Here is a 12,915-nt window from a genome sequence, read left to right on the forward strand (position 1 = left end):
TTGGGAGGCCGAGGTGGGCAAATCACTTGACGTCAGGAGTTCTAGACCAGCATAGCCAACATGGCAAAACCCCGTCTCTACTAAAAATAAAAAAAACTGACTGGACAACACAGTGGCTCACGCCTGTAATCCCAGCACTTTGGGAGTCCGAGGTGGGTGGATCATGAGGTCAGGAGCTCGTGACCAGCCTGACCAACATAGTGAAACCCCAGTCTCTACTAAAAATACAAACAAAATTAGCCGGGAGTGGTGGCACGTGCCTGTAATCCCAGCTACTCAGGAGGCTGAGGCGGGAGAATCACTTGAACTCGGGAGGCAGAGGTTGCAGTGAGCCAAGATCACGCCACTGCACTCCTGCCTGGGCCACAGAGCAAGACTCGGTCTCCAAAAAAAAAAAATTAGCCGGGCGTGGTGGCACGCACCTGTAGTCCCAGCTACTTGGGAGGCTGACAGGAGAATTGCTTGAACCTGGGAGGTGGAGGTTGCAGTGAGCCGAGATTGCACCACTGCACTCCAGCCTGCCTGGGTGACAGAGTAAGATTCCATCTCAAAAAATAAGCAAATAAATAAATAAATAGAAAATAAATCTGAGTCCATACTAACTAAATGGGGGGTAGCAGATTAATAAACAAAATGAAATGACAAAAAAAAGGAATGACAGAATTAGAAAATCACACTGTAGAAATGATTGACTCAAGCGATAATTATCAATGGATGGTAAAAATATTGGGTGAAACCTTGATGAACAATTTGCAGTCACAAAGTATCTCCCCACAACTTACTTTTAAATTACAAAAGGAAAGTAACTGCAGTAGAGACCTGGAAGATACCACCTTAATCAAGTGATCCAAGTTACAACAATAAAGGGACTTGGCATCATTAGTCTACTGATGTGTGCAATGGATAGGACATACTGTTTACATAGTATTTATACCAGAAATGCATAAACTGAATCTAATCATGAGGAAATGTCATACAAACCCAAATTAAAGGACTAGCCTGTTCTCTGCAGAAGTGTCAATGTCATGAAAGACAAAAGAAAATCTAGGGAATTGTTCCAGATTAAAAGAGACTAAAGAGACTAAATACAATGTGTGACTAGGGAGGAGATGGCTATAATGGATATTAATGGAACAATCTGGCAAAGATTGAATGCACAGTATATTAGATAATACTAAATGTTAAATTTAATGGGATAACTTTTCTGTGATTATATGTTTAAAATATTCTAGTCCTTCTCACCCACAGTTTTGTTTTCCATGGTTTCAGCTGCCCACAGTCAACTGTGGTTCGAAAATATTACATGGAAAATTCCAGAAATAAACAGTGGGGGATGCTCTAAAACCCCGAGTGAATGCCTGAATCCATGGATAACACCAAATCCTACACATATTGTTTTTTCCTACACATAATACTTGTGATAAAGTTTAATGGGTAAATTAGGCATAGGAAGAGATGAACAATAATAAAACAATTATAACAATATGTCAACATCATTTCTCTTGCACTTTGGGGCCATCATTAAGCAACGTACTTGGATAAAAGCACTACAGGCTGGGTGAGGTGGCTTATGCCTGTAACCCCAGCACTTTGGGAGGCCAAGGCGGGCAGATCACTTGAGGTCAGGAGTTCCAGACTGGCCTGGCCAACATGATGAAACCCCGTCTCTACTAAAAATACAAAAATTAGCAGGGTGTGGTGGTGCACACCTGTAGTCCCGGCTACTCGGGAGGCTGAGGCAGGAGAGTTGCTTGAACCTGGAGAGCAGAGGTTGCAGTAAGTCATGATCGTGTCACCGCATTCCAGCCTGGGTGACAGAGCGAAACTCTGTCTCAAAAAAAAAGCAAAACAATACTGCAACAGTTGATCTGATAACCCAGATGGCTACCAAGTGACTAATACACGGTGAATCCATACAGCATGGATACGCTAGGTAAAGGAATGATTCGTGTCCTGGGTGAGATGGAACGAGATTTCATCACAATACTCAGAATGGTGTACCATTCAGGCCAGGCGTGGTGGCTCACACCTGTAATCCCAGCACCTCGGGAGGCCGAGGTGGGTGGATCACCAGAGGTCAGGAGTTCAAGACCAGCTTGGCCAACATGGCGAAACCCCGTCTCTACTAAAAATACAAAAAAATTAGCTGAACGTTGTAGCACACGCCTGTAATCCCAGCTACACAGGAGGCTGAGGCACAACAATCACTTGAACCTGAGTGGCAGAGGTTGAAGACAGCCAAGATTGTGCCACTGCACTCCAGCCTGGGTGACAGAGCGAGACTCCATCTCAAATAATAATAATAATAATAAATAATAAAATAAAAAAGAACGGTGTACAATTTTAAACTTATATACTATTTCTGGAATTTTTCATTTAGTATTTTCGAACCACAGTTAACCACAGGTAACTGAAACCATGGGAAGCAAAACTGCAGGTAAGGGGAGACTACAGTATCTTAAATATTAAATTGCCACTTGTCAGGCTGACAGACTCAAAGTTTCATCATGCACTCATGGAACCAATCTAGAGTAAGTTTTCCCTTAGCACTATCCCACCAAATAATTTCAGAACTGGAGACCTGTGTTTTTGCTTTTATCACAACAGGTTAAAAAGGAGAATAATTCTTTAATACAAACTTAACTTTTGGTCAAGATGTCATGGATGTTCTTGGTATTTTTGATCCTAACAGTCTTTGCCATTTTCACTATGAACTTCAGTCTGTGGAATCTGCCTATACAGAAGTGTTTTTTTTTGCCAGGACTAATCATTCAGGTATAGAAGCTCTCATTATTGGCAAAATTAGAGGGTAGCAAACTTCTCCCTGACTTGCAACATCAAGAAAGGTTTGCCCATAAAATAGAGATTCTGCTATTCGAGTTTCATTTGGTAAAATAAGTTCATCATTTTCACAGGACTACTGGATTGCCAGAAAGAGTGCTGCAACCTCTTCTGTAACTCAATACAAGGTTTGTATTACATAACTTGACTTACTAGGCAAAAAATAGGGATCACTTTTAAGTGGTGGCTCACGCCTGTAATTCCAACACTGTGGGAGGCTCAGGCGGAGGGATCACTTGAGGTCAGGAGTTCCAGACCAGCCTGACCAACACGGCAAAACTCCATCTCTACTAAAAACACAAAAACTAGCTGGCATGGTGGCAAACACCTATAGTTCCAGCTACTCAGGAGGCCTAGGAACCCTGAAGGCGGAGGTTGCAGTGAGCCAAGATCACGCCACTGCACTCCAGCCAGGGCGACAAAGCAGACCAAAAAAACAGACAAAAATCTAACCTAATGGCTTTTTTAAGAGTCTCACTGTGTGGTCCAGGCTGGAGTGCAGTGGTGCAATCTTGGCTCACTGAAGCCTCTGCCTCCCAGGTTCAAGTGATTCTCCTGTCTCAGCCTCCCTAGTAGCTGAGATTACAGGCTTGCCCGACCACAGCCGGCTAATTTTTGTATCTTTAGTAGAGAAGGGGTTTCACCATATTAGCCAGGCTGGTGTTGAACTCCTGACCTCAAGTGAACTACCGGCCTCCGCCTCCCAAAGTGCTGGGATTACAGGTGTGAGCCACTGCGCCCGGCCCCGGTGGTTCATTTTAAAGAAAATTCAGTCGTTTTGGGGCTACTTTATCAAAATTTATGTATCTTCAGTTTTCCTCTATTTCTGAAATTTTTAAACAACATTCATATTTTGCTTAAGTTTCACAGATTATCACCGATTTAAATATAAAAACAAAAACATTTCAATATAGAAAAAGGTTGAGTAAAAGATAAATCATGTATCTAAAGTTAGTACAACAGGCCAGGCTCAGGCGACTTCCGCCTCTAATCTCCGCGCTTTGAGAGGCTGAGGCTGAAAGATCACTTAAGCCCAGGAGTTCAAAACTGCAGTGAGCTATGATCCTGCAACTGCATTCCAGCCTGGGTGACAGAGCAAGCCCCTGTCTCTAAAAATAATAGAAAAGAAAAAAGCACACAAACAAAAAATAAAACAAAAATAAGTACAATCAGTACAACAAAATGTTTGATAAGCCTCCAAATATATCTGAGTTGCCTCCCCTGCCTTTCAACTCATTAGGGTGAACATCTAATTCCTCTATTCAGAATGCTTCATGCCTTATGTTGCCACTAGTTCTCTTATCAAAATCATCTAGTTCTTCTCTTCAATCTGCTCTGAAATTTTAACTGCTCTGGAAAGCTCTCAACTGCACACCGTCCCTACTAAACATTCCACTGATCTCTGGTATCAAACAGCCAAAGCAACTAATGAGGAATTTGCAATTTTAATATGTTCCAGAAACCGGAGTTAAAAAAAAATCAATAAACTCACGATGATAAGGGGAAAATTCTGAGGGTTTTCAAAATATAAAATCACCGCACTGTAAGATATATTAACTAGTAATCGTTTAAAATACAATTTTAGCGTCCTTAAACATTAAACCTTTGAACGCGTAAACAAAAGTTGCATGACCCAGTTTCATAACTGTTACTATTAACAATAATAATGGTACCTACCCAGTATCTCCCAATCCATGCAGGAAAATCACCTATAAGAGAAAAGGAAAAATAATAAGCAATTCCTAAATAAGCCCACACAGGATTGTTACACACTAGCTTTGCTTAAGGTGGAAAACGGAACGAAACCTACAAGAGAATTACACAACACTATCTTTGGCGACTTAATCTCTATCGACCTCTTTTAAATGGCAAAAATTCCAATCAACTTCTCCCTTTATTTCCTGAGATAATGAATGGGGGGTTAGCACTCAGAGGTCCCAGTTAGACAATGAGTGCAAATTATCACATTCTAAGAAAAACAGTTTATCTCTTTCAAGCCAAATCAGGAACGTCTCTCATATACCCTGCAGAATTTTTCCATTGCAAAAGCAAGCTTCCGTAGGCAAAAATAAGTTTGAGTTTTTGTACACGAGTTTCCTAAAAAAACAGTACGTCTGACCTTGTGGGACACTTAATCTTCAAACTTCTTGTATTGAGGACAAGAGTGCGAGGTGATAATAAGGCGATTTCCTGGCGCGCTTAGGTTTCCCTCACCCACACACCAGGCAGAAACACGCTGCAGAGGACACCGTGCCCCAAGGCCGGCCCGCGGGGGTCCCGGGGCCGCACTTCCTCCGCAATGCAGGGGGGAAGCTGGGGACTGGCCCTCGCCCTGGCTGTGACCCCCCCCCCGGCTGCCCACGTCCCCCGCGGACCCGGCCGCGCCGACCATCCGCACCCCACCCAGGCCGGGAAGAGCGTCCTGGTCCGCAGGCCGCCACCCGCCCACAACGCCCACCCCGCGCGAGGGGCAGCCACTGGTGGCCGGCCCAGTGGACCACTCCGAGCCCACGCCTACGCCGCTCACCGCAGCGGTGGCCTTCCGGGCGGCGGGCACGATGGCAGGGAGCGGGGTTGACATGTTATTGCCGCACATACACCGGCTCAGCTCAGCGCAAGCGGAAGGAAGAGCGGGCGCCCGGCCGCTGCCCAAGGGCGTGCGAGCGGCGAGTCCCGGCCGGCCCCACCGGGCGCACGCTCAGGCGCGTGCGCGCCAACGCGGCCCCGCGCTACCTTCCGCGCGCCCCCGCCCGTTCAAGGTCCACCCTGCCCTTCGCCCGCCGCCCCTCCCTCCGCGCCTCACAATGTCTGGGCAGCTCCCTCCCTCCGATTGGCTGCGGCGGCGGCGCGGACTGGGTTGCGCTTTCGCCACGCCACGCAGCCCGCGCATGCTCGGTGCTGGCAGGGGAAATGCGCTCTCAGGTGCAGGCTGAGGGCCGGTCTCTTGGATCTTGGCTTAGGTTTTCGCTTTTCTGGCGCTGTAGTGAAAAGAATGAGCCCCAGAGCCAATTCACCCAACCCCAGGTGCTCCTTGGTTTCCTGCAGCCAGGGTCTATCATTTGTAAAAGTCTGGATGGACTGGGAGAGACTGGTGGAGCTTCGGCAGTATTTCCGTTTGGGGCTACGGCAGTATGTAGATTTGGGTTCAACTTAGCTTCTTTACACTTTAGTTGGAAAGGATAACGTTTGTCTCCAGAAATCCACTACTTCCCCAACTTGATCGACAACACTTGTTGATGTATGGATATTGACACAGTACAAGTTTAAATGAGAGATAAAGCCAGCTGGTCTTCTGGGTCGGGTGAGGACTTGAAGAACTTTTCTGTCTCATGAGAGGATTGTAAAACGCACCAATCAGCACTCTGTGGCTAGCTAGAGGTTTGTAAAATGCACCAATCAGTACCCTGTAAAATGGGCCAATCAATGTTCTGTAAAGTGGACCAATCAGCAGGACATGGGCTGGGACAAATAAGGAAATAAAAGCTGACCATGCCCTCCCTTCCCCCAGTGGAAGCGGCCGACCGCTGGGGTCCGTTTCCATGCTGTGGAAGGTTTGTTCTTTCACTCTTCACAATAAAACTTGCTGCTGCTTCTCAGTCTTTGGGTCTGTGCCACCTTTAAGAACTGTAACACTCCCAGCACTTTTGGAGGCTTAGGCGGGTGGATCATGAGGTCAGGAGATTGAGACCATTCTGCCTAACACAGTGAAACACTGTCTCTACTAAAAATACGAAAAAATTGGCCGGGCATGGTGGCGGGTGCCCGTAGTCCCAGCTACTCGGGAGGGTGAGGCAGGAGAATGGCAGGAACTGGGAAGGCAGAGCTTGCAGTGACCCGAGATCACACCACTGCACTCCAGCCTGGGAGATAGAGTGAGACCCCGTCTCAAAAAAAAAAAAAAAAAAAAAAAAAAAAAAAAAAAGAGCTGTAACACTAACCACCAAGGTCCACAAGCTTCATTCTTGAAGTCAGTGAGACCACGAACCCAACCAGAAGGAACCAACTCCGGACACATAAGCAGGAGACTAGACTGACCTTTTCTGCACAGGTGACTTTATGGCCTAAAATGTAGTTACTCAACAAATGTGTTGCATATGGAATACATGGTAAGATCTGGAAGAGAGCACTAGATAGAAACACTTAAAGCCAAAATGCCCTGACCTTCAGAAGGTTACAATTAAGTGAAGAAACTCAAAGGACATACTGGATACAATCCTTAGAGAGTAAGGTTGAGAAGGAAGCTGTAAAAAACAACACTCCATTTCATTCACACCGTAACCAGTGTCAGAGGTGTGTGAACCAGAGCAACTCCATTTTGAATAGGAGCTGAGTAAAGAAAGGCTGAAACCTATTGGGCTGCATTCCCAGACGGTAAAGGCATTCTAAGTCACACGATAAAATAAAAGGTCAGCGCAAAATACAGGTTTTAAAGATCTTGCTGATAAAATAGTTTGCAGTAAAGAAGCCGGCGAAAATCCACCAAAACTAACATGGCAATGAGAGTGAACTCTGGTCGTCCTCACTACTGCACTCCCATCAACGCCATGACAGTTTATAAGTGCCATGGCGATGTCAGGAAGTTACCCTGTATGGTCTAAAAAGGGGAAGCATGAATAATCCACCCCTTGTTTAGCATATCATCAAGAAATGACCATAAAAATGGGCAACTGGCTATGGAGTAGGCATTCTTTTATTTCTTTACTTTCTTAATAAACTTGCTTTCACTTTACTGTATGGACTTACCCTGAATTCTTTCTTGTGTGAGATCCCAGAACCCTCTCTTGGGGTCTGGATTGGGACCCCTTTCCTATAATACCAGCGTTCTGAAGGATTTGGGGTCTTATTCACACTGTTTTTAATCATTCTTGTAGACTGGATTTGGACAATGAAGATTTTGTGGATTCTCCAAAAGTTTTAAATTGATGCCAATTTATTGAAAATGATGATAGTGGGATTCACATTTCATGTACTTGTGTACATTTATCAGGCTTTTAAGTCATTTAGTTGTGATGTCAATGTGACCGGAAAGGGATCCCGGTCCCAAGAGAAGATACTTGGATCTCTGGTAAGAAACAATTTGGGACCATAGAGTAAAGTGAAAGCAAATTTATTAGAGAAGCGGGAAAAAAAAAAAAAAAAAAGAATGGCTACTCGGTAGGTAGAGCAGGGCTAGGGGCTGCTCCACTGAGTATATTAATAGTTATTTCTTCTTTATATGTTAAACAAGGGGTGGATTATTCATGAGTTTTCTGGTAAAGGGGCAGGGATTTCCTGGAACTGAGGGTTCCTCTTTTGACCATATAGGGTAGCTTCCCTACCTGGCGATAGCATTTGTAAACTGTCATGGAGCTGGTGGGAGTGTCTTTTAACATGCTAATATGTTATAGTAAGTGTATAATGAACAGAGAGGACGACCAGAGGTCGTTTTCCTTGCCATCTTGGTTTTGTTGGGTTTGGGCCAGATTCTTTACTGCATCCTGTTTCATCAGCAGGGTCTTTATGACCTATGTCTTGTAATACCAGTCCTGTGACCTCCAATCTCATTCTGTGACTAAGAATGCCTAACCTCCTGGGAATGCAGCCCAGTGGGTCTTGGCCTCATTTTACCTGCTTCCATTCAGAAGGAAGTCGCTCTGGTTCTAATGCCTCTGATGTTAATCGAGAAAATAAAACTCTGTAGTTCTTACTATGAACGTGTTCCAAATCACTATTACGTTGAGTTTTTCTGTGATGTAATAAGTAGAGAATTCTAGGGGCCACCAATCATTCTATTAATTTACTCCGTTAGTGGGGAGTAGGTCAGTTCGAGTTGAGGTGTCTACACTACTATACCTGCAACATTTACCCAAGTTATGTATCCTCCAGGGAGCTTTCTATGAAAATGATCTCTCTCTTCCCCAGGTAAGGGAATGAAATTAATAATTGAAAAAGACAAAAATATTCTTATTTTAGAGGATATGATTGTACAAAGCAAAAACACAGTAAGAGCATTTAAAAATTACTAATAAGGCCAGGTGCAGTGACTCACACCTGTAATCCCAACACTTTGGGAGGCTGAGGTGGGAGGATTGCTTGAGCCCAGGAGTTAAAGACCAGCCTAGGCAACAGAGCGAGACCCTGTCTACAAAAAATTTAAAAAGAAAAAATTAGCTGGGCTCAGGAGGCTGTGGCAGGGGCGTCTCTTGAGTCCAGGAGGTCAAGGTTGCAGTGAGCCATGTTCATGCCACTGCACTCCAGCCTGGATGATAGAGCAAGACCCTGTCCCCACCCGTGCCCCCCAGAAACAAACATTATTAACAAGAAAATTCAGTAATATAACCAATTATTAAATCAACATACAAAAAGGAATGGTTGGCCGGGCGCGGTGGCTCAAGCCTGTAATCTCAGCACTTTGGGAGGCTGAGACGGGCGGATCACGAAGTCAGGAGATCGAGACCATCCTGGCTAACACGGTGAAACCCCGTCTCTACTGAAAAATACAAAAAATTAGCCGGGCATGGTGGTGGGCACCTGTAGTCCCAGCTACTCAGGAGGCTGAGGCAGGAGAATGGCGTGAACCCGGGAGGCAGAGCTTGCAGTGAGCCGAGATCGCCCACTGCACTCCAGCCTGGGCAACAGAGCGAGACTCCGTCTCAAAAAAAAACAAAAACAAACAAAAAAAGAATGGCTATTCTAGCTACAAACAATAGCTGGTTAGAATATGTAAATGGAAGAAAAATGTTCAAAATAGAAATTTAAAAATATAAACATAGGTCAGCCTGAGTGACAGAGTAAGATTCTATCTCAAAAAAAAAAAAAAAAAAAATATGGGGGCCAGTCACGGTAGCTCATGTCTGTAATCCCGACACTTTGGGAGGCCAAGGTGGGCGGATCACCTGAGGTCAGGAGTTCAAAACCAGCCTGGCCAACATGGTGAAACCACGTCTCTACTAAAAATACAAAAATTAGCTGGGCATGGTGGCAGGTGCCTGTAATCCTAGCTACTTGGGAGGCTGAGGCAGGGAGAATCGCTTGAGCCCGGGAGGTGGAGGTTGCAGTGAGCAGAGATTGTGCCATTATACTCCAGCCTGGGCAACAGGGCAAGACTCCGTCGCAAAAAAATATATATATGTGTGTGTGTGTGTGTGTGTGTAAGTAAATACATATTATATATATAAATACAGGCATATATATTATATATATTTATATATACACACACACACAAACAGGCAAAACTTTTTTAAAACCACTTTATTGAGGTATGATTGACATCATCTTGATGAGTCTAGGGACAAGCATACACCCATGAAACCATCACCACCATAAAAGTCATAAACACATCCATCACCTCCCAAAGTTTCCTCCCATCTTCTTCTTTTTTTTTTTTTTTTTTTTTTTTTTGAGACGGAGTCTCGCTCTGTAGCCCAGGTTGGAGTGCAGTGGCCGGATCTCAGCTCACTGCAAGCTCCGCCTCCCGGGTTCACGCCATTCTCCTGCCTCAGCCTTCGGAGTAGCTGGGACTACACGTGTCCGCCACATCGCCCGGCTAGTTTTTTGTATTTTTTAGTAGAGACGGGGTTTCACCGTGTTAGCCAGGATGGTCTCGATCTCCTGACCTCGTGATCCACCCGTCTCGGCCTCCCAAAGTGCTGGGATTACAGGCTTGAGCCACCGCGCCCGGCCCCCATCTTCTTTATTAATATTATTGTAGGGTTTTTTAAACAGATGCAGTGGCTCATGCCTATAATCCCAGCACTTTGGGAGGCTGAAGCAGGAGGATCACTTGAGACTGGAAGTTAGAAAGCAGCCTGGGAAACATAGGGAGACCTTGTTTCTACAAAAAAAAAAAAAAAAAAGTTTGTTTAATTAGCTGGATGTGGTGGTGTGCACCTGTAGTCCCAGCTACTTGAGAGGCTGAAGCAGGAGGATTGCTTGAGCCCAGAAGGTTGAGGCTGCAGTGAGACATGATAGTTCTACTGCACTCCAGGGCGGGTGACAGAGCGAGACCCTGTCTCAAAAATAAAAATAAACACATTGTGGAGGTTTTTGTTTTTGTTGGTTGGTTTTGGTAAGAACACGTAACAGAAGATCTATCATCTTAGCAATTTTAAGTATACAATATTGTTATAGGCACTGTGTTGTACAGATCTCCAGAATTTATCTTGCATAACTGAAACTTTGTACTCCTCATCCTTCACCTCTCCATTTACCCCTCTCCTCAGCCTCTGGCAGCCATCATTCTGGTCCCTGCTTCTATGAGCTTGACTATTTGAGATTCCACATACAAGTGAAATCATACGGTGTTTGTCTTTCTTTGTCTGGGTTATTTCACTTAACATACTGTCCTCCGGGTCCTACCATGTTGTCCCAAATGGCAGGATTTTGTTGTTGTTGTTGTTTAAGGCTAAATAATATTCCATTGTATTTCTGTATTAATTCATTTATTAGTATACGTTTAGGTTGTCTCCATATCTTGGCTACTGTGAATAATACTGCAATAAACATGGGAATGCAAATATATCTTTGAGCTCCTGATTTCAATCCCTTTGGTTATATACACATAAATAGGATTGTGAGATCACTTGATAGTTCTATTCATAATTTTTTGAGGAAGCTCCATACTGTTTTCCATAACAGCTACAGAAATTTGCATTTCTACCAGCAGTGTACAAGGGTTCCTTTTACTCCACATCCTTGTCAGGAGCTGTCTTCTGCTTTTTTTGATAATGGCCACCTTAACAGGTGTAAGATGATGTCTCATTGAGGTATCGATTTGCATTTCTCTGGTGATTAATGATGTTGAGCATCTTTTCATATTTCTGCTGGCCATTTGCATGTCCTCTTGTGTGAACTGTCTATTCAGGTCCTTTGCCCATGTTTTAGTCAAGTTGTTTGGGTTTTTTTTGCTACTCAGTTGTATGAATTCCGTGTATATTTAGAATATGAACCTTTTGTCAGATACATGGTGTGCAGATATTTTCTCCCACCTGTAGATTGCCCTTTCCCTTTGTTGATTGTTTACTTTGCTGTGCAGAAGCTTTTTAATTTGATATAATCCTACTTGTTTATTTTTGCTTTTATTGCCTGTGCTTTTGGTGTCATATCCAAAATATCATTGCCAAGACCAACGTTAAGGAGATTTTTTTCTTATGTTTCTGTCTGGGAGTTTTATGGTTTCAAGTCCTATGTTTAAGACTTTAATCCATTTTGAGTTTATTTTTGTGTATTGTGTATAGGTAAGGATCCAATTTCATTCTTTTGCACGTGGATAAACAGTTTTCTCAACACTTTTTATTGAAGAGACTATCCTTTCCCCATTGTGTATTCTTGGTACCCTTGTTAAAAATTAGTTGATTTATATGCATGGAATTATTTCTGGGCTTTCTATTCTGTTCACCTTGTGTATGTGTTTATTTTTATGCCAACCCCATACTGCTTTAATTGCTATAGCTTTGTAAGATACAATAATTTGAATTCAGGAAGTGTGATGCCTCCAGCGTTGTTCTTTCTCAAGATTCTTTTGGCAATTAGGGGTCTTTGTGGTTCCATGTGAATTTTAGGATATTTTTTTCTATTTCTGTAAAAAAAATGCCATTGGGATTTTTATAGGGATTGCATTGAATCTGTAGATCTGTAGATTAATGGGTAGTATGGATATTTTTAGCAATATTAATTTTTCCAATCCATAAACATGAGATATCTCTCCATTTATTGTTGTCTAAACTTTTTCATCAATGCTTTATAGTTTTTACAGTTTTATAGATCTTTCACCTTCTTGGTTAAAGTTATACCTAAGTATTTTATTTTTTATACTACTATAAATGGGATTAAAATTTTTTTCAATAGTTTATTGTTAAGGTAACGAGCACAACTGATTTTTGTATGTAGATTTTGTATCCTGTAACTTTACTGAATTTGTTCATTAGTTATAACAGGTTTTTTGGTGGAGTTTTTAGGGTTTTCTATAAATAAGATTATGACATCAGTCAACAGAGCCAGTTGTACTTTACACAAACAAAACTTGAATTTACAAGACCTATTTTTTTTTTTTTTTTTTTTTTTGAGACGGAGTCTCGCTCTGTCGCCCAGGCTGGA

The 12,915-nt window shown here is 43.2% G+C and overlaps 1 protein-coding gene across 13 annotated transcripts in view; it reads right to left on the reverse strand.

The window, feature by feature from the left end:
• Nucleotides 1-5,585, reverse strand: part of LYPLA1 (lysophospholipase 1) — a 51,804-nt gene extending 46,219 nt beyond the window's left edge. For 9 of the 13 annotated variants that reach the window (XR_013396792.1, XR_013396795.1, XR_013396791.1 and 6 more), the window contains exons 1-2: nucleotides 5,369-5,541; nucleotides 4,519-4,550 (exon numbers count right to left, since the gene is read on the reverse strand). Coding sequence is in view for 3 of the 13 variants with exons in the window: in XM_015145364.3 (XP_015000850.1) it covers nucleotides 4,519-4,550; nucleotides 5,369-5,437 (101 nt within the window). In the remaining 10 variants the exon portion in view is untranslated. 13 annotated transcript variants of the gene reach the window in all.
• Nucleotides 5,586-12,915: the final 7,330 nt, after the last annotated feature.

This window comes from Macaca mulatta, chromosome 8, assembly GCF_049350105.2.
Source record: "Macaca mulatta isolate MMU2019108-1 chromosome 8, T2T-MMU8v2.0, whole genome shotgun sequence".
NCBI classification, from domain to species: Eukaryota; Metazoa; Chordata; class Mammalia; order Primates; family Cercopithecidae; genus Macaca; species Macaca mulatta.